The sequence below is a fragment of the Pleurodeles waltl genome, chromosome 7, assembly GCF_031143425.1.
Source record: "Pleurodeles waltl isolate 20211129_DDA chromosome 7, aPleWal1.hap1.20221129, whole genome shotgun sequence".
Taxonomy (NCBI): domain Eukaryota; kingdom Metazoa; phylum Chordata; class Amphibia; order Caudata; family Salamandridae; genus Pleurodeles; species Pleurodeles waltl.
Genome location: NC_090446.1, coordinates 1,533,440,291 through 1,533,463,350, shown reverse-complemented (window position 1 = coordinate 1,533,463,350; position 23,060 = coordinate 1,533,440,291). Strand labels below are relative to the sequence as shown.

The 23,060-nt window shown below is 44.9% G+C and overlaps 2 protein-coding genes across 2 annotated transcripts in view; one reads left to right on the top strand and one right to left on the bottom strand.

Annotated features, from left to right (window-relative positions):
* TMEM145 (transmembrane protein 145) overlaps nt 1-23,060 on the bottom strand; it is a 167,797-nt gene that overhangs the window by 95,542 nt on the left and 49,195 nt on the right. The window contains exons 2-3 of the mRNA XM_069201402.1: nt 10,979-11,053; nt 3,270-3,347 (exon numbers count right to left, since the gene is read on the bottom strand). Coding sequence (XP_069057503.1) covers nt 3,270-3,347; nt 10,979-11,053 — 153 coding nt within the window. The remainder of the gene's footprint in view (nt 1-3,269; nt 3,348-10,978; nt 11,054-23,060) is intronic.
* Nucleotides 3,621-4,830, top strand: LOC138245929 (U1 small nuclear ribonucleoprotein 70 kDa-like; the record flags this gene model as incomplete). The annotated part of the gene is made up of 3 exons (XM_069200000.1): nt 3,621-3,789; nt 4,247-4,487; nt 4,710-4,830. Coding segments are annotated over 3 exons (531 nt in total), but the record flags the coding sequence as incomplete, so codon positions are not given.

The window sequence follows — 23,060 nt, the reverse complement described above, 5'->3', positions numbered from 1 at the left end:
GCTAGTTTCAATGGCAGGACTGTAGCTGGATCCTAGAAAATGTCAAACTACAGATTATAAACTTTAATCTGTAACCTTTGAGAAGAAATGGCTAAAATAGTCATTCAAATACTATTTTTCATATTTATTAAAACTCATTTGTGAAGATACACTAAAATATTTAGATAAAGTAACCTTACAAAAGTTATCTTTACCCTGTCTCATGCTTCTGAAGGTTAATTTACATTAGCCAACCAGCAACTGGCCAGCAAGTGCGTGACCTTAATGAGGTGTTTACTGCTCCCAGAGCACAATAATGACTTAGGTGACAGGATGGACTGGGTGTGGAGCATCTTCCTATCAGCCTAGGAAGGACAATTTGAGTGGACCAAGGGACTTCATTAACTTCAAAGGGACAGAGGTGAGCACCAAACATTCACATTTGAGAGTAAAGAGTGATCTGAAGGAGGGAAAGCTTTCTTCCCCAAGGACCATACTAGCTAGGTGGACTCTGAATCCACGGGAAGGAAAGCTACCCCCAGAACTGGTTTGGAGCGGATGCAGGGGACAAGAATGTTCATTTCTCTGCCACAGCTTTGGCTGGACACAAGAGGTCTGCACAAGGAAGGACGTATTCCGCCATCTTGTACTTTAGGAGTGAGGTCCACTGTGAAATTCTGTGCAGTAAGGGGAATAGGATGTGATGCAAAGTTGGGGAAGGATGCCTCCTGGGACTTTTCTCCTTTTGGTTAGGGAGAGTCAAGGAGGAACCCCCACCGACTGGCCAGTGCAAAATATAAATGTCGCACCCCAAGATACCCTCTTCAGAACTCTTTCTAGACCTGCTGAAGATCAGAAAAGAACTGGTCTCTATAATCTCAGAGGTGCCCTTAAGGACTTGGCCTGCCCCTCTTGTACCAAGGATAAAGAAGAAGACTCCAAGAGTCAGTTGACTGACCTACTCTGTGGCTAGAGGGACACAAAATATTTTTCAAGAGTCCTTTTCCCTATAGTGACCAGTTGGCCAGTACTAACTGGACCTGGAGAGAACCTTGCTGGTGGCCTTTGCTGGAGTGAGGTGGTGTGAGGTGGAGTCATGGCCCCTAAGTGCTTCCTCTGAGGTCCTATCACACTTGAAAGTTACCCACAGCAGCTGTCCCAGAAACCCTGAAAGGTGGAAACATAATATTTTTGGACTTCCAAACATCCAGGACCCCAGAAGATGTAAGGGGAACCACATGGCAGAGGAGTCCGACTTTGATGCACCTTCCTTGGATGCAACTTAAGGCGTGCACCACTGGAGCATTTGAAGCTTCATAAAAAAGATTAAGTCAATAGGTAAAATCTTTGACTGGGGTGAATCCATTTGATGTATCTGACCCATGCCTCAGTGCAGTGGGCCTGAAATCGTGCCAAGGTACTGATCCAGAGCTTCCACAGATTTTCAGTGCCCTTAGTTCTATTTGGCAGTATTTTAACTCAAAACTTAAAAAATTCAGATTTATTGTTCGTCTACTTGGACTTTTATCATTTTGGTGTAATTTTGTTTATTACATTTTACTGTATTTTTCTAATTTGTTTTGGTATTTTTATTGTTTGGACTTTATTACCATTTTGGTACTGCAAACTCGACTGCAATCCTTCATCTGGCGTGGGACATCACTTGCACCCTCCAGGAACCTGACTTCAGCTTCTTGGGTGCAGTACTGACTTTTTTTCTCCACCTGTGGTTCTCCTTTTGCACCATCATACGGGTTAGCAGGGGCTCCTGTTGTTCCTGGATTCTTCTGTGCTTCTTGGACTTGGTCCCCTTCTTTCAAAAGTCTTCTTGTCCAGGAATCCACTGTTGGTGTCTTACAGTCTCTTCTGGGTTTTACATAGGTCTTTTCTTCTCTGTTTGTGTGTTCTGGGAAACTTACTGTGATTTACTCCTGTTTTCCTGGTCGCTGGGGTGGGTTGTGGTACTTACCTTTGGGCTTTTCTAGTATTCCCAGCTCCGCTCTACACACTACACTTGCCTAGGTGGGGGATCGACTCTCGCATTCCACTTTCTTAGTATATGGTTTGTGCTCCCCCTAGGCCCAATTCTAACTATTGTGATTTCAACTAATTGCACTGTTTTCTAACTGTGTTTATGCCTATTTCTACATACTAGTACTCCCTGTTCTCTCCTCTCACCTGCTCCTTTTTTCATTTCCCTTCTCTCCCTTTCAGAGCTTTCAGGCTGCCTGGTATTTATTTATGTATATGGTATTTCTATAGCTCAAACCTAACCAAATGGCAGCAGAGCAATGTATATGGTCAAAGATGAGACTGAAGTCAACGAGTGGTAGAAGAGGGAACTATTTGGTGGACGGTTACTGCATTGTGATGTGTTCTTTAAAGAGGCGAGCTTTAAACTATATCCATAATTGGAGCAGTTTTAGGGAGGTTCTCATGGATACCGCGTTGTTCTCCCAGGTCTTGCATGCAAACATGGAAAAGGCCTGCTGTCTTGTTTTTCATTTTTATGCTTCTTAGTCCCAAGTCTGATGGTGTCCTGGATGTGGGTGTGCCGAGAACCACAGATGGTGAGATAAGCGGGGAGCTGGTCATGATGCCTTTGTGACTGATGCAACTGTTTTTGGAGATGGTACAGATCAGCAAAGGGAACCAATGGAGCTCCATCAGGATGAGGGTGATGTGATCATACTTCATCAGGCTTTGGATGGGACATGCTGAGGCATGAAGGATGCCCCTAAATAACGTCATCGAGGTATGAGGGTATTAGGAGGATACAAATTATAATACAACCTTCCAACATAATACAGGAAGGAAACGAGGAGCAGGGCCATGAGGGCGCCACCTCATTGGCGACAAGAGAGACCCAAACAAAGAGGTGGACAGAGTATACTACTAAATGTGATTCCAGTAATGCCACTATGTTTACCAAGCTGAATCCCATCCACCCACTGGTATGCCTTAACAATCTCCAATGTATGGCGCCCCAAGGGAGTGGGACTAGAGTACTCAATGGGTTAGAGAAAAGATCCCCAGTCCCTTCTCAGCCCTATAGGCTCCTCCATTGACTCAAAGGTTTGAGTTACCAACAAGCATCACAGGACAGAGTGGGAGGCTTAAGAGCATCACTGCAGGCAAAGGGCCCATGAAACAGCATCCATGACCAGCAGAAGGCCCCAGGTAAGCACCCGGTGCAGAGGGATCTGAGTGGAGGTGGCATAGGAGTGATGGGGTGCATGGCCATACTCCAGAAGGGCTGCCCCCTCCCACAGAAAAACACATGTTCTTACCTGGTTGCCTCTCTTATAGACTGCGGGCCATTGTGAGGGATCATCGAAGTAGAGCAGGATGTTCTGACAGCACTTGGACTGCAAAGAAGAAAATATATAAAGTCAGAGAGGGAACCTGGGAGAGAAGAGCTAGAACCAGGGAGAAAAGAGATAGACGGAGCTAGAGAAACAAGACACAGAAACAGGAGGAGAAGAGATAGAACTAGGGAAAGAAGAGTCAGAACCAGGAAGAGAAGAGACAGAACAAGGGAAAGAAGAGACAGAAGCAGGAAGAGAAGAAATAGAACCAGGAATAGAAGAGATAGAACTAGAAAAAGAAGAGACAGAATCAGGAAGAGAAGAGACAGAACTAGGGAAAGAAGAGACAGAGCAAGGGAAACAAGAGACAGAAACAGAGAGAGAAGAAATAGAACCAGGGAGGGAAGAGACAGAAACAGGGAGAGAAGAGCTCGAACCAGGGAGAGAAGAAATAGAACCAGGGAGAGAAGAGACAGAACCAGGAAGAGAAGAGATAGAACCTGTGAGAGAAGAGACAGAACCAGGAAGAGAAGAGATAGAACCAGGAATAGAAGAGACAGAACCAGGAAGAGAAGAAATAGAACAAGGGTAACAAGAGACAGAAACAGGGAGAGAAGAGCTAGAACCAGGGAGAGACGAAATAGACAGAACTAGAGAAACAGGACACAGAACCAGAAGGAGAAGAGATAGAACTAGGGAAAGAAGAGTCAGAACCAGGACGAGAAGAGACAGAACAAGGGAAAAAGGAGACAGAACCAGGAAGAGAAGAAATAGAACCAGGAATAGAAGAGATAGAACTAGAAAAAGAAGAGACAGAACCAGGAAGAGAAGAAATAAAACAAGGGTAATAAGAGATAGGAACAGGGAGAGAAGAGATAGAAGCAGGAAGAGAAGAGACAGAACCAGGAATAGAAGAGCCAGAACTAGGGAAAGAAGAGACAGAGCAAGGGAAACAAGAGACAGAAACAGAGAGAGAAGAAATAGAACCAGGGAGGGAAGAGACAGAAACAGGGAGAGAAGAGCTCGACCAGGGAGAGAAGAAATAGAACCAGGGAGAGAAGAGACAGTACCAGGAAGAGAAGAGATAGAACCTGTGAGAGAAGAGACAGAACCAGGAAGAGAAGAGATAGAACCAGGAATAGAAGAGATAGAACCAGGAATAGAGGAGACAGAACCAGGAAGAGAAGAAATAGAACAAGGGTAACAAGAGACAGAAACAGGGAGAGAAGAGCTAGAACCAGGGAGAGAAGAAATAGACAGAGCTAGAGAAACAGGACACAGAACCAGAAGGAGAAGAGATAGAACTAGGGAAAGAAGAGTCAGAACCAGGACGAGAAGAGACAGAACAAGGGAAAGAGGAGACAGAACCAGGAAGAGAAGAAATAGAACAAGGGTAATAAGAGACAGAAACAGGGAGAGAAGAGATAGAAGCAGGAAGAGAAGAGACAGAACCAGGGAGAGAAGAGATAGAACCAGGGAGAGAGGAGATAGAACCAGGGAGAGAAGAGAAAGAACCAAGGAGAGAAGAGCTAGAACTAGATAGAGAAGCGATAGAGAGAACTAGCGAAAGAACAGACAGAACCAGGAAGAGAAGAGATAGAACTAGGGAAAGAAGAGACAGAGTGTAAGGGAAACAAGAGACAGAAACAGGGAGAGAAGAAATAGAACCAGGGAGGGAAGAGACAGAAACAGGGAGAGAAGAGCTAGAACCAGGGAGGGAAGAGACAGAACCAGAAAGAGAAGAGATAGAACCAGGGAGAGATGAGATAGAACCAGGGAGAGAAGAGATAGACCCAGGAATAGAAGAGACAGAACCATGGGGAGAAGAGATAGAACCAGGAATAGAAGAGATAGAACTAGAAAAAGAAGAGAAAGAACCAGGTAGAGAAGAAATAGAACAAGGGAAATAAGACACAGAAACAGGGATAGAAGAGATAGAACCAGGGAGAGAAGAGACAGAACCAGGGAGAGAAGAGATAGAACCATAGAGAGAAGAGCCATAAGGAGGGAGAGAGGAGATAGAACCAAAGAGAAAAGAGACAGAAACAGGGACAGAAGAGCTAGAACCAGGGAGAGAGGAGGTAGAACCATGGAGAGAAGAGACAGAACCAAGGAGAGAAGAGCTAGAACCAGATAGAGAAGCGATAGAGAGAACTAGGGAAACAACAGACAGAAACATGGAGAGAAGAGTTATAACCAGGGAGGGAAGAGACAGAAACAGGGAGAGAAGAGGTAGAACCAGAGAGAGAAGAGACAGAACCAGGGAGAGAAGAGATAGAACCAGGAAGAGAAGGGATAGAACCATAGAGAGATGAGCCAGAAGGAGGGAGAGAGGAGATAGAACCATGGAGAAATGAGACAGAAACAGGGACAGAAGAGCTAGAACCAGGGAGAGAGGAGGTAGAACCAGGGAGAGAAGCAATAGAGAGAACTAGCGAAAGAACAGACAGAACCAGGAATAGAAGAGGTAGAAATAGGGAAAGAAGAGACAGAGCGAGGAAAACAAGAGACTGAAACAGGGATAGAAGAAATAGAACTAGGGAAACAGCAGACAGAACCAGGGAGAGAAGAGTTAGAACCAGGGAGGGAAGAGACAGAACCAGAAGGAGCAGAGATAGAGCCAGGGAGAGAAGAGCCAGAAACAGGGAGAGAGGTGATAGAACCAGGGTGAGAAGAGGCAGAACCAGGGAGAGAAAAGATAGAACCAGGGAGAGAAGAGACAGAACCAGTGAGAGAAGAGACAGAACCAACGAGAGGAGGTAGAACCAGGGACAGAAGAGACAGAGCCAGGGAGATAAGAGATAGAACCAGTGACAGAAGAGACAGAGCCAGGGAGAGAAGAGATAGAACCAGTGACAGAAGAGACCGAGCCAGGGAGAGAAGAGATAGAACCAGGGACAGAAGAGACATAGCCAGGGAGAGAAGAGATAGAACCAGGAACAGAAGAGACATAGCCAGGGAGAGAAGAGATAGAACCAGGGACAGAAGAGAGAGAACCAGGGAGAGCGGAGCAAAAGAATCACAGGTCACATCAAAGACAGGTTGGTAAAGGGGTCAACAGACCAGAGCACTCACAGGTCAGACAGCCAGAGACAGAACTAGCCAGGAGGGTCAGGACTCGATCATCCAGAGCACCCAAAGTTTGCCAGGTGAGCCAGAGAAAGACTTACACGTCGGCTCTCACATAGACCACAGACCAGAAGGAATGGAGCGAGCCCAGGGCAGGCTTGGGAGAGGGAGATACAGGCCTGTGGGGATGGGGCTCAGAAGAAGGGGCTGGCAGTACATGATGGACCAGAAGTCCCTCTCAGTCAGGGAGCTGGGCAGACACTTCCAGGTGAGTAGGTACCAGTAGCAGGGAATAGTCTGTGCCTCACAGCTTGAGGTGTTGTAGGGCTCCCACTACACTCAGTTCTTCCAGGGTTGGCCTTTCCATATCTTTCTTATTTTTACCCTCCCCTCTACATTTGGTGATTCCACCTTGCACGCCTGCTGCTGCCTCTTGTGCTCCTGAACTTTATAGTGTTGCCTTATAGGTCTTGTCAAAGTCAGTGTCTCAAGACAGAGCCAGCTTTAGGGCGGTACGACAGGTGCAGCAGCACCTGCCGCTGACCTTGGGGGGTGCTACGTCTAGAAATAACGTTTAAAAGACCCTGCTGCAAAGTGCCTTGTGTGTCCAGCAGTATGGATGACAAGCGACTCCTACACGTGGTAATCCTCATTTTCGTAGGTAACATTTCGTATGCACTGATTTACACATTAATTCATTGTCTCTGTATAATGTCTGTGTGATGTGCGGTGCTGTGACAGCCTACACTGGTATTAGTAGCACTATAAAACAAATGAAATACATTTAAGTGAGGAGCTATGGAGAGATGAGGGGCACCATTGGAGGGTGGTGCTGAGGCAACCTGTGAAGAAGGAGGTCACTGGGGGTGAGGGGTGCCAACAAGGGGTGTCGACCCGGCGCCACCAATGCTAGAGCCAGTCCTGTCTGAAGGTACCCACCCTACAACATCATCAGCCTATCGTGGACCACCTCCTAGCCTGAGTCCAGCAGGAGAGATGCCGCAGCCGTGTTTTGTCTTCTTTCCCTCCCCATCCCTTACCCATTGTTTCACCTCACGAAGTCCCAGTGGAGGGAACCCTCTAGGTGTTCACTTGCCGGCCATCCTGGGGAGGAGATTGGATGGTGTTCACTTGCCGGCCATCCTGGGGAGGAGATTGGATGGTGTTCACTTGCCGGCCATCAGGGGGAGGAGATTGGATGGTGTTCACTTGCCGGCCATCCTGGGGAGGAGATTGGATGGTGTTCACTTGCCGGCCATCAGGGGGAGGAGATTGGATGGTGTTCACTTGCCGGCCATCATGGGGAGGAGACTGGATCTATCATCAGAACCTGTCTCAGTTTGTCCCCCTGGCCAAGTCCTAACATGGAGTCCTTCAGGGAAGGCTTAGTGGTCACCTGCGTGAGCGGCAGGAATCGCAAGATCTGAGCTTTGCGGACTGCCGGGCAGGCTTCCAGAGGGCACTCAGATGAGCTGCATTATAGCCAGTTTTACAAATACCTGGTAGGTCCTGCTGGTGGTGTCTCTATTAGAGGTCTGATGGAGGAAGGTTTATCACTACCACAGTGTGAGCTGCAGGGGGTGTCTCCGAGGTCTCCTTCAAGGTGCTTTATCACTAGGGTCTGTAGGGGGTGTCTCTGAGGTCTCCTTCAGGGCGCTTTATTACTAGGGTCTGTAGGGGGTGTCTCTGAGGTCTCTTCCAGGGCGCTTTATTACTAGGGACTGCAGGGGTGTCTCTGAGGTCTTCTTCAGGGCGCTTTATCACTAGGTGGTGCAGGGGGTGTTTCTGAGGTCTCCCTCACGGTGCTTTATCACTAGGGGCTGTACGGAGTGTGTGTGAGGTCTCCTGCAGGGTGCTTCATCACTAGGGGCTGTATGGGGTGTCTGTGAGGTCTCGTGCAGGGCGCTTTATCACTAGGGGCTGAGGGGGTGTCTGTGAGGTCTCATGGTAGGAGCTTTATCATCAAGGGCTGTCGGGGGTGTCTCTCAGGTCTGCTGGAGGGTAGGAAACACCAGTTTTGTGTTTCTTGTGTCATCCTCAGGCCACTTTGTACTACCTTGTCTATAGATGGATGAATGAAACCTCTGGCGCAATGTGTGCAGCTCTCTTCTGACTTCTGCTCTGGAGCTGTTCAAGTATCCAGGACCAGGAATAGTCCAAATGCACATTGTGACTGGGAGCCTCAGCTTTGGATCCATCGGGTACCTGCCCCAGTCACTTTAATTGTTTTCATCTGTGGATGCGTAGAGACCAACACCAAAAGGATTCAGGGCACAACCAATTTAGGGGAAGTCGCCTCTAATGGACCTAGGACATAAACAATATCAATGAAGGCACCCCTCACTAATCAGGACCTAAGCCAGGGAACCTTCCTCCTCAGCAGATTGCAGGTCCCAACCGTAGCTGCCTCCAACACATCTAGGGCCTAACCACTATCGATGGAGCCACATCTCATGAATCTAGGACCTAACCATTATCGATGAAGCCACATCTCACAAATCTAGGACCTAACCACTATCAATGAAGCCACATCTCACAAATCTAGGACCTAACCACTATCGATGAAGCCACATCTCACAAATCTAGGACCTAACCACTATTGATGAAGCCACATCTAATAAATTTAGAACCTAACCACTATTGATGAAGCCACATCTCACAAATCTATGACCTAACTACTATTGATGAAGCCACATCTTGCAAATCTATGACCTAACCACTATTGATGAAGCTGAATCTCACAAATTTAGGACCTAACCACCACTGATAAAGCCACATCTTGGAAATCTAGGACCTAACCACCATTGATGAAGCCACTTCTCACAAATCTAGGACCTAACCACTATCGATGAAGCCACATCTCACAAATCTAGGACCTAACCACTATTGATGAAGCCACATCTAATAAATTTAGAACCTAACCACTATTGATGAAGCCACATCTCACAAATCTATGACCTAACTACTATTGATGAAGCCACATCTTGCAAATCTATGACCTAACCACTATTGATGAAGCTGAATCTCACAAATTTAGGACCTAACCACCACTGATAGAGCCACATCTTGGAAATCTAGGACCTAACCACCATTGATGAAGCCACTTCTCACAAATCTAGGACCTAACCACTGTCGATGAAGCCACATCTCACAAATTTAGTACCTAACCACTGTCGATGAAGCCACAGCTCGCAAATTTAGTACCTAACCACTGTCGATGGAGCCACATCTCACAAATTTAGTACCTAACCACTATCGATGAAGCCACATCTCACAAATCTAGTACCTTATCACTACTGCTAAAGCCATATTTCAAATCTAGGATCTAACCACAATCAATGAATTCACACCTCACAAATAGAGGACTTAACCACTATTGATGAAGCCACATCTCACAAATCTAGTACCTAACCACTATCAATGAAGCAGCATCTCACAAATCTAGTACCTTATCACCACTGCTGAAACCACATTTCAAATCTAGGATCTAACCACTATACATGAAGTCACACCTCACAAATAGAGGACCTAACCACTATCGATGAAGCCATGTCTGATAAATCAAGGACCTAACCACTATCGGTGAAGCCACAGCTCACAAATCTAGGACTTAACCACTATCAATGAAGCCACATCTCGGAAATCTAGGGCCTAACCACTATCAATGAAGTCACATCTCGCCAATCTAGGACCTAACCACTATTGATAAAGTCGCATCTCATAAATCTAGGACCTAACCTCCACTGATGAATCCACATCTCGGACATCTAGGATCTAACCACTATCGATGAAGCCACTTCTCCCAAATCTAGGACCTAACCACTATTGATGAAGCTGCATCTCACAAATCTAGACCAAATTACTATTGATAAAGCCACATCTCACAAATTTAGTAGCTAACGACTATTGATGAAGTCACATCTCACACATCTAGGACCTAACCACTACTGATGAAGCCACATCTCACAAACCCAGACCCTAACCACTATCAATGAAGCTGCATCTCCCACATCTATGACCTAGCCACCATTGATGAAGCCACATCCCAGACATCTAGGACACAGCCACTATCGATGAAGTCACATCTGATAGATCAAGGACCTAATCATTATCAATTAAGCCACATCTCACAAATCTAGAACCTAACTGCTATCAATGAAGTCATGTCTGATAGATTAAGGACCTAGCCACTATTGATGATGTCACATCTGATAGATCAAGAAATTAGTCACTACCATTGAAGCCACATCTGACAGATCAAGGACCTAACCACTATTGGTCAAATAACTTCTGAAGGACCCCTTTCCAACAACCTAGTCTGCAACCACATATAGTGAAGCCACTTGTGCTGGAGGACTGTCGGTGAGGTCGGTGAGGCCACCTCTAATGGATCTCAGCCCCAACCATGTTCAAGGAAGGAATCTGTGTAAGATCTAAGCCCCAATCACAGCCATGGAATCCAGTACAGCCAGCACCCTGATGTCAGTGGAAGACTCTCAAGCAGGTAGATTACAGTTGATAATCTCCTGCATGGAAATAGCTGGACACTCAGTGCCAAATGCAGGGAATGCCCTGGTCAGAGGATAAGTACTCACTGCGCTGGCTGTCAGTCTGGGACTCACCTCTGGATATCGGAATCTGAACTCCAGTCGTCCGAAGTCAGAAAGAAAGCAAAAGCGAGTCAGGAACACCCAATCCTGAAAGAGGAGGAGAAAGAGTGTTATTGTTAATTGAGACTGTTACTGTCAGATGAAGGCTGTGGTTTCTGACAATAGAATTCATGTTATTGTCAACAGAGGGTGCGTTACTGCAATAGATAGGCTGTGTTAATGCCAACTGATAGTGTGCTACTGTCAATGGAGGTCATGTTACTGCCAACAAAGGGTGTGTTACTGTCAATGGACAGGTGGTGTTATTGTCAACTGAGGTCATGTTACTGTCATCATGGATGCAGTACACCTGTCAGTGAGGAGGCATTGTTACTGTCAATGTAAGGTGTGCGATTGTCATCACGGAGGCTGTGTTACTGTCAATAGACACCATTTTACTGTCAGTGGACACCATCTTACCGTTAATAGAGAGGCTGTCACTGTCAGTGCAAATGGTCGTCTTACTATCACTGGAGAGGCTGCGTTACTAAAGCAACACAAAAGGATAATGGAAGGAGTGCTGAAGCTTTTCAAACAGTCATCCTCAGTCACAGATCTGGATTATATCTATTGTTCTTCTGCTCACCATGCCACCCCAGTTTGGACCCAGCCATATGAAAATCATTCTTGACCCTGTTCCCCATGGGAACAGTCCAGCCTGAACTGCCAGGCTAGGTCCTCCCTACACCAGAAACAAGCATCCTGGGACTGGTTTCGGGGTATCACCCCTCATCAGCCAGGCTAGCTTGAATCCAGTGGTGCACTGAGCAAGGGGCCCACGTCTTAGGGTGACTAACCATATGCAAATCAGTCTTGACCCTGCTCTCCATGGAATCAGTCCAGCCCGAACTGCCAGGACAGGTCCTGTCTGGACTGTTCCCATGGGGAGCAGGGTCAAGACTGATTTGCATATGACTGGGTCCAAACTGGGGTGGCATGATGAGCAAAAGAGCAATGGATTTAGCCCAGGTCTGTGACTGGGGGTGAGTGGTTGAAAAGTTTCAGCTCTCCGTCCATCATCCTTTAGTGTTACTGAGGCTGTGTTACTGTCATCCTGGAGGCTGTGCTAAAGTCAATGGATACTCAAGTATACAAAAAGTGATGGATGGAACGCTGGAATTAATCTCAGCTGTGGGTAGTTACTCAGGGCTGCATCACAGTCTATTGTTATTTTGCATACCATGCCACCTCAGTTTTGACCCAGCTATACGTGAATTAGTCTTGACCCTTCTCCAATCGGAACTTGAACCGCCAAGCGAGATCTTCCCTAAACCTAAACACAAGAACCCAGGACCAGTTTCAGTCTTGTTATGGGCTCATCAGCAGGGTACAGCTTGGTTCCAGTGAGACAGTGAGAATGGTGTAGTATCTTGCATGATTTTGAACAGAATGCTTTTGCATTGCAACGGACTCAATATAAGTGTGACATAATTGCTAGAAAAGAATGTAATGAAAGCTTGGATTTCAATGTTGGAGTTCACATGTACATGCAGGGGAATAAAGAGGTGTGGTTTACAGCTCCGTTTGTGGACCAGTCATTGGCGGGTACCCAGGCTGGGGAAGTCGCTACAATTGGAGACGAGCTAGGGGATAAGTAACCCGAAGAAGAAAATGCTCTCCTGAAGAGTTTGCCGTGGTCCAAGCAAACTGATTGTGCGTGCCACTTGTGCCTTCATCGAAGTGCAAAGTCGACAGTTGAGGTTTGTGGAGTCAAAGAGCAGCTGCAGTCGGTGTGAAGCACATGAATGGAAAGAAAGCTTCACTAAGAAGTAACGCATCACTGGTCAAGAAACTACGACCAAGATCATACAAAAAGGTACTCCACTGCCACACAAACTAAAGTTATACATTGTATGGATTGTTAACGCTGAAAGCGGATTCAACCAGGTTTGCAAAGCGCAGTTAAAGACAATCATAATTTTGTGTATATTATTATGAATAACAGCGCTGGCTGACAGAACAAGTAAAAAGGGAGCACACTGTTATTACTCTTAACTGAGGCCCTCATTATGAACTCCGCAGGATTTCCCGCCACGTTCTGAGCTGCACTAGCCCGTTGAGGACCCCGTCGCCCAATAAACAACATTCCGCTGGGCTGGCGGGCGGAAACAGTGTTTCCACCCGCTGGCCCAGCAGAATGCTGGGCCTAGACAGTGCCGACGGCTCCACATGGAGCCGTCGTCAATGTAGCAACGCGGCGGGTGCAGCAGTATATCAGGCAGTGACATGCGCGACAGGGCTGTGCACAGGGGCCCATGAACTTCCCATGCCAAGTGTATGGGCAGTGCACGGGCCCCCAGGGGGGCACCGGGGCACCCATTCCGCCAGCCTTTCCCTGGCAGGGAAAACCACCAGGGAAAGGCTGGGGGAACACAGGTTCTTTATCGGGCGGGCAGCGCTGCTTGCAGCACTGCCATGTCAGATAAGGAACTCTGCCATCGTCAGGCTGCCTGGCGGCGGTAGCCTGGCAGTGGCGGAGTTCCGCAAGTGGCAGTCTCCATGTGAACATTATATGGCGGTCCAGACCGCCTGTGTTGATAATGACCGCCTGAGTCTTGATAAGTGAAGCATTATGACCTCAGCACCAGGCGGGAAGACCCAAGACAGAACACTGGGGATGTGCGTATTGACCTGTCCAATACCCGAAGTAGCACTCCGTCAAAACTGCCAGGTGGCGGCTCAGAACAACTCCAGAGGTCTTCACAAGTGACGAGGCTCCGATGGAGACCAAGAAAAAGGAAACAACTTTAAAGACTGTTCTGAATGACCGGGAGGCTGAACCATCGTCGGGCCTCAGTGATGATGCAGATTCCGAGGGACAGCCAACAGTATCTGACAGAGCTCCACCCTCAGTGTCAGACACTCCCATGAACAGTTACAATGCTGCCGCTTTTCTGAAACCACCACCGCCTTTCAATACCACCAAAAAGCAAAACATTGGTGATACATGGACTGCCTAGATAGACACATTTGAAGATTGATGCACTTGAAGAGACTGATAACAGAAAGATGATCTCAAATATCAAAAAATCTTGCTGATGATGGTGTGCCAAGAACTGACAAAGAAATCACATATCATCAGATTAAGAATGCGTTGAATCTCAGATTCGATCCAGTACCAAACGTTGATTATGAACAATATGTTTACAGTCAAGAACGACAAAGAGATGGAGTTCAATGAATTTAATGATAAAGAAGCCATGTGGCTTAGAGTTATAGATAGATGCTTGTCTGATTCATTTAGAAGATGAATGTCAAGAGAAACTCTTAGTCTGAAGTGAGTGTTGATGACTGCCAAAGCTGAGGACCGTGCTGAGAAACAAGCTGCTGACATGGAGGCCGGAGTTGCCCAGATTGGCCAAGCAGCGGCATCAGTTGAGGCAAATTGATAGTAAAGGAAGTTGATTGACATCGAAATCATTGTCAATCAGTACTTCTACCTCAATAATAAGTGAAAGCAAATAAAGTGATTGTGTCATGTTGATGTTTACCTCAGGGAAATCTCTGCATGTTGGATTGGTCACATGTGAAGAAAGTCAAAGAAAGGTTGACATACCAAAACAGCAAAATCATACAAACACTGTCCGAAGATTACATTGAAAAAAATGGTTATTCAATATATTTCATTATTAACAGTGGTGCGTTGATAAATATAATGTCTGAAGAGAAATACAATGAACTGTCTACTTTACTGCGGCTTTCACAGTCTGATGTATCAATGCCCGTAAAGAGCCAAGGTTAATTTGTAGTGACAGCAAAACATGAGAAAATGAAGGTACTGAAGCATCGATCCATGTGCTTCGAGGTACAGCGTCAAGTGCCTGTTTACCCAGTTTCAATACAGCTGCTGATATGGGACTGATTTCTGTGAATTATAACATGAACGCTCATCACAAAATAGTAAGTCAGTTTACTTCGTTGTATCATGATTTAGGAAAGCTTAAGACTATGAAAATAAAACTGCATATTAATGAGGATGCCCGTCGTGTTGCTCAGAGACATAGGGGAACTGCTTTTTATTTACAAGACGCAGTTGAAAAAGAACTTAAATCATTATTTATGTGTGATATTATAGAGCGTTCCACTGATCATAATGGGTTTCTTCCATCGTAGTAGTGCCTAAAAAGTACAGTGAAGGATCTGTACGCATATGCATTGACATGCATCAGGCAAACAAAGCAATTGACCGAGAATGACATCCAGGTCCACACATTGCTGGCACGATAACACAATTCAACGGTGCAAAGGTTTTCTCTTGGCTTGATTTAAATAAAGTTATCAACAGTTGGAACTTAAAGAAAGCTGCAGGTACAATACAACCTTTTCTACACATGTTGGTTTGTTTAGATGCAAGAGACTTAGGGGCTGATTTAGAACTTGGCGGATGGAATACTCTGTCACAAATGTGACGGATATCCCGCCTGCCGTATTACGATCCCCATAGAATATAATGGGATCATAATATGGCAGATGGAATATCGTCACGTTTGTGAGAAAGTATTCCCCTCTGACAAGTTCTAAATCAGGCCCTTAGTTTTGGTGTGTCATCAGCTGCAAAACATTCGCAAGACATCGTTCAGCGTACCATCCAGCCTGTTATGAAAGTATTCATTTATAGCAATGGCATATTTTTTTTCAGAACTAAACAGAAGAAACACAATAGAACTCTCACATAAGTATGTTGTTCACTCAGTGATGCTGGTTTGTCTTTGAATGCCAACATGTGTGGGTTCAACAAGACAAAACGAAAATGCTTTGGCCATATCTTATTTGATGGGGGCATGACATCTAATCCTGCAAAAGTACAAGTTCTGTGAAATGCCGATCCCCCACAAGATGTTTCTATGGCACGTTCTTTTCTTACCATTGTCAGTTACTATTCAAGACACATTTAAGACTTTGCCACTGTTAGTGTAGACAAAGAAAAATGTTTCTTTTCAGTGGTCACAAGAATGTGAGAAAGGCTTCAAGAGAATCAGACACACCATTGAGAATGTTACAGAAATGCCATACTTTAATCCAAAGCTTCAGAAAGAGGTTGCGGTCAACGCTAGCCCAGTCCTTTCACAGCACAGTGGACACCCAAATGCTTGACGGCCTATTCTGGCCTATTCTAGCAGACGTTTGTCTCAAACAGAATGTGCTTACTAACAACCTGAGAAGGAAAACTTGGCTGTGGTATGGGCTTGTGAGCATTTCCAAGTATTCCTGTACGGAAAGCCTTTCACGCTGGTAACTGATCATCAAGCTCCGCTGACCATCTTTGGCAATCCAAAGGCCAAGATGCCTCCTCGCATTGAACGATGGGGATTAAGATTGCAAGAGTATGATTATACAATCGGGCATCATCCAGGAAAGGACCAGAATCCTACTTTCCAAGAATGCCTATAAAAGGTCACAGCATTCTATCCAAAACGCAGTTGCTGTATCGTTAGCCCGAGTTATCACTGCCTCTAGCCATGATAGAGACTTGCTGAAGTTAAAAGACATAATTACACATCACTCATGAAACAAACACACTTGACCTCTCAGTAATGATGGTGAATATCAAAAATACAAAAATGTCAAAGATGAATTGTCCATAACTCAGGAAGGAGTTATGCTGCGTAGGTCAAGGATCCTGATTACGGAGAGTCTGTGACAAAAAGTGACTGAAGTGGCTCATGAAGGACATCAAGGTATTGTTGCCACAAAGGGAGCTCTCCGAGATCAAGTTTGGTTTCCATACTATGAAAGAGTTGAAAAGGAACTCAAGGCCTATCACAAATGCAATTGCCTGTCAACCAAGGTTACTCAACATGATCTGAATATATCAGAGCTCGAAACATGCCTGGGAGAGAATAGCCATTGATTTCTCTGGTCCTCTTGATAATGGACATCATTTAATGGTGATTGTAGATGACGGTTGGGGAAGGAGCCTCATTAGGTGCGCCAGTGAGCGTCCCCTTTGATGAATGTGTGACTACAAGGGGACTCCCCCAGACCAGGGGCTATTCGCCCTACCATGACAGGACCTCCCTTGTTAAGTCATTCACAGGTAGGCCCTTCTCATTATGTTAATCTAGCCACCTCCTACTGAGGTTAGGCATCCTTCCCAGAGCATGACCCTTCAGTGCCCGATCATAGGGATCCAAGGCCCTGACGAATGCCACAGACCTTCTTTAGCTGAGTTTAGAGGGTAGAAACATGTTGGCTGGTGTAACATTGGTGACTCTTCGAGTCATTATCCTCTAGAAGCATCCACGTTGTGTTTTTAATCTCACCAACAATCACCATTAATAAAGGTGTAATAATACACAGGTGGTTGATTAGGTGACTTTAGATTTTCCATAGTACAAGTGGATCCCAATTCTATCCAGATAATCTTCATCTCCGCACTCCCTCCAAGTTCTTTTAACGATGATGTTGAGTCCGTCCAGGTGGTGCCATCCTACCTGGATGGGGGTAGGTGGTCATATGATGAAGCATGACACTATATAGTGTGTGAAACCACCTAGTCCATAAGGATAACTTCTCCTTAGCCCCTTTTGAGAACCACACATAGCACACAAATCAGTCCAGAAGTCGGGTATACACCGACGGTCCGGGACAATCTAACTATATTTTGCCCCTATGTGAAACCCCATACTCTTTTTGTATTTTGAAGTGCGCTTAGGAGAGGCAGTATGAGGTCTCAATTCTCTCTCCCCTCCTCTCCCGTTGTGTTAAGATGATTGTAGATGAATACTCAAGTTTTCCTTGGGGTGAAGATCTTTCAGCCACGACTCATGAACGACTAATCAAAAGACTTGATGGGATCTTTGTGACATGGGGCATACCAAGCATTGTAAAGCCTGACAATGGTCCACCCTTCAACAGTAAAGAATTTGGAGAATTTCTGAGGTATCTGAACATAAAGCATCAAACGATCACACCTTTATGGCCACAGGACAATGGACTTGGTGAGCGGATTATTAATACAAAAAAGAAAGCAGCGCAGCGTGCCACTCTTGAAAAGCTTAATTTGAAAACAGTATTGAATTCTGCTCTACAAGCTTATCGTTCAACACTCCACACGACCACAGGTGAAAGTTCGGCGACTTTGATGTTCTGGAGAGCGCTGACAACCAAGTTATCTCCATGGACCACCAAGAGAGACAAAAGTGGAAACATGATTTGCATAAGGGACTTGGTTAACAAGCAGAGAGTGAAAGCACAAGTAGACAAGAAGTGACATGTAAATGACATCTCTTTTAGAAAAGGAGATTTAGTGATCTCCCGACAAATGCACAAAAGAAAATCTGATGCTCCCTATGATGTTGAACCTTTCCAAGTGGAGTTTACCAAGTGACACATGGTGTCTGCTCAGCGCCCTGGGAAGTCTATTACCAGAGACCTTTCTCACTTTAGGCATGTGTTTCTTTGGTCTTCAACTTGAAATGGTGAAAGAAAGACTGACTCTGAAAACTCAGTGACTGTCGCCAATTCCTTACCATTGTTACAGATTTTCAACATTGTAAATGACAGTTAACAGCTTCCTGTGACCAGATCGGGTTGGATGATCAAAGTGCCAAGAAGACTGATTGAGAAGATATAGTTGTACATGTTTCTATACATATGTGTGTGTATGTCTGATGATTTTATAAAAAATGTAATTGTTCATTTAACATAGGGGGAGATGTAATGTCTTGCATGCTTTTGATGGGAACCTTTCTGACTCCCAGCAGACTTCGCATCAGTGTGATGTAATCTCTAGAATAGAATGTAATGAAAGCTTTGTTTACAGTGTTGGAGTTCACAGGTACACGCAGGGGAATAAAGATGTGTGATCTACAGCTCTGTGTGTGGCCTAGTCATTGACGGGTACCCAGGTTGGGGAGGATGCTACACATGGGCCCCACGTCTGGACATACCCGTCCCACTTAGAGGGACATACCCAAATATACAACAAACATTGGCACAGAGTGCAGTTGGGTGGAGTGCATTGGTGTACAGTGCATTGTTTAAGAGTAGAGTGGCGTAGAATGCAGTGGCATAGAGTTGAGTGGCACAGAGTGGAGTGAAGTGACGTAGAGTGGAGTGGTGCAGGGTAGAGTGCTGTTGGGTAGAGTGGCATAGAGTGTAATGGCGTAGAGTATGGACTCACCCCTGTGAAAGATTAGAGCAGGTCACAAGTACATATAGTGAATATATATTGCAAGATACAATCTTAGACGCAGATACATACAGAGAAGATATACTGCAAGATCTAACCTCAGACACAGATAAATACAGTGAAGATACAGGTACCTACAGTGAAGATATCCTGCAAGACCCAACATCAGGCACACACACATACAGTGAAGATATACCTCAAGATTCAACTTCAGAAGCAGGTACATATAGTGAAGATATCCAGAAAGATCCAACCTCATACACAGGTACATACCGTGAAGCTATATTGCAAGACGTAACTTCAGACACAGATACATACAGTGAAGATATACTGCAAGATCCAACCTTAGAAGCAGGTACACACAGGGAAGGTATACTGCAAGATCCAACCTAAGACAGAGGTGCATGCCATGGAGATATACTGCAAGATCCAACCTCAAACAGAGATACATACAGTGAAGATATCTTGCAAGATCCAACCACAGACACAGATATATACAGTGAATATATACCGCAAGATCTAACCACAGACGCAGATACATACAGTGAAGAAATACTGCAAGATGCAACCTCAAACACAGATAAATACAGTAAAGATATACCACAAGGTCTAACCTTAGACGCAGACGCATACAGCAAAGATATACCGCAAGATGCAACCTCAGACACCGGCACATGTGGACAAGAAATACTGCAAGAACCAATCTCAGACACAGATACACACAGTGAACATATACTGCAAGATCCAATCTCAGAAGTAGATACATACAGTGAAGCTATACTTCAAGATCCAACCTCAGATGCAAATACATATAGTGTAGATATACTGAAAAGTTCTAACCTCACATGCAGACACATATAGTGAAGAAACTGCAAGATCCAACCTCAGACGCAGGTACGTACAGTGAAGATATACTGCAAGATCTAACCACAGACGCAAGTACATACAGTGAAGATATACTGCAAGATCCAACCTCAGACGCAAATACATATAGTGAAGATATACTGCAAGCTTTAACCTCACACGGAGACACATATAGTGAAGATACGCCAAGATCCAACCTCAGATGCAGGTACAAACAGTAAAAATATACTGCAAGATCCAACCTCAGACGCAGATACATACAGTGAATATATACTGTAAGATCCAACCTCACACACAGGTACATAATGTGAAGATAAATAATAGGATACAACCTCAGATGCACATGTAAACAGTAAAGATATCCTGCAAGATCCAACCTCAAACACAGATACATACAGTGAAGATGTACTGCAAGATGGAACCTCAGATGCAGATGCATATATTGAACATTTACTACAAGATCCAACCTCAGACCCAGGTACTTACAATGAAGATATACTGCAAGACGCAACCTCAGGCACAGACAATTACAGTGAAGGTATAACTATTTTAGCCATGTTTTAGACACATTATTTTAGCAAACTAGGCCTGCCGCTGTGCAGTTACATTTTATTCAGTATCGCTTTATTTTTCTAGCATTAGCCACATTTGGGGTATTGTTTTAATTTCTCTCTGTTTGTTCCTTTGCCTAGGAAAGCATCAAGTTCTTAACATTGACTTTGTGCTTTCCTCAAGGCTGCAGTCAGATAGGGTTGTCGGCAAAAGTGGTACGCTGTGTCTCCAACATTCACAGAAACATACACATTCTTACGGGGGACCTTTTCTTAGAACATCAACTGTTTTATTATAAAAACACTTCCCTGTCCCATACATGGTAGAGGGAGATTACAGCCACATGACCACAACTGCATGCTGATTGCTGAACGTCTTCGCTACAGCTGCTTGCTTAGACTACCGAATCCCTGGCCTACATGGGGATGATCTTTCTAGACTACAGGCCTCCTTGCTCAGGTATGGGGGATGCTGTCTTCCAAGGGGGGAACCAGAAGGGCAGATTAGAGCTTATCACACTGTGCTCTAACGTAGCTTAGGAAGTAAATATATATTATTCCTAGTGACAGTATGGAGGGACTGTTTTTGTGTTCCACACTCCTTGTCACCATTTTGCTTTTAGTGTGTTTTATCATCCCAGTTATTGCAATACATGCCATTTTATCTAAGATGCAGTCACTTCAATAAACCTTAATGAATTATACTCTGCTTCTGTTTGTCTTTGCCTGTGTGAGACTAATGTAACTGAGAGAAAGGGGTGAGATCTGATCGACCACGATTCCCCTGAGGAGTCCTTCTGTCATGCGCCCAGTTGCAACAATCATCCCTACTCTTGGGCAGAGAGGAGGTGCTGCTAATTAGCTGGAAAACTTGGATTAGGCTGACAAGAGTTACATGCTGTGGAATTGTACTCAGTACCCCACAATTCAGGTGATTCTGCCGCTCAAATCCAGAAGCCTCATTAGGATAATGAGAAACTAAGTGACAACTGCAAGATCCAACCTCAGACACAGACACATACCATGAATATATACTGGAAGATCTAACCAAAGACACAGATACATACCGTGAAGATATACTGCAAGATGCAACCTCAGGCGCAGGTACATACAGTGAAGATATACTGCAAGATCCAACCACAGACACATACAGTGAAGGTATCCTGAAAGATCTAACCGCAGACGCAAATACATACAGTGAAGATATACTGAAAGATCCAACCTCAGGCGCACTTACATACAGTGAAGGTATACTGCAAGATCCAACCTCAGACGCGAATACATACATTGAAGATAAACTGCAAGATCCAACCTCAGACGGAGATAGCTACAGTGAAGATATATTGCAAGATCCAACCTCAGACATACGTACATATAGTGAAGGTATGATGCATGATCCAACCTCAGATGCAGATACATACAGTGAAGATATACTGCAAGATCGAACCTCAGACGCAGGTACATATAGAGAAGATATACTGCAAGATCTAACCTCAGGCGCAAATACATGCAGTGAAGATATACTGCAAGAGCCAACCTCAGACACAAGTACATACAATGAGGATATACTGCAAGATCCAACCTCAGACGCAGGTGCATACAGTGAAGATGAACTGCAAGCTCCAACCTCAGACACAGGAACATACAGTGAAGATATACCACAAGATGCAACCTCAGACATAAGTACATACAATGAGGATATACCGCAAGATCCAACAAGAGATGCAGGTACAAAAAGTGAAGATATACTGCAAGATCTAACCACAGACACATACAGTGAAGGTATCCTGAAAGATCTAACCGTAGGCGCAGATACATACAGTGAAGATATACTGAAAGATCCAGCCTCAGGCGCACGCACATACAGTGAAGGTATACTGCAAGACCCAACCTCAGACGGAGATGGATACAGTGAAGATAAACTGCAAGATCCAACCTCAGACTGAGATAGATACAGTGAAGATATACTACAAGATACAACTTCAGACATACGTACATATAGTTAAGATATGATGCAAGATTCAACCTCAAATGCAGATACATACAGTGGAGATATACTGCAAGATCTAACCTCAGACGCAAATACATACAGTGAAGATATACTGCAAGAGCCAACCTCAGACACAAGTACATACAATGAGGATATACTGCAAGATCCAACCTCAGACACAGGTGCATACAGTAAAGATGAACTGCAAGCTCCAACCTCAGACACAGGAACATACAGTGAAGATATACCAAAAGATGCAACCTCAGACATAAGTACATACAATGAGGATATACCGCAAGATCCAACCACAGACGCAGGTACAAACAGTGAAGATATACTGCAAGATCTAACCACAGACACATACAGTGAAGGCATCCTGAAAGATCATACAGTGAAGATATACTGCAAGATCCAACCTCAGATGCAAATACATACAGTGCATATATACTGCAAGATCTAACCTCAGATGCAAATACATACAGTGAAGATATACTGCAAGATCCAACCGCAGATGCA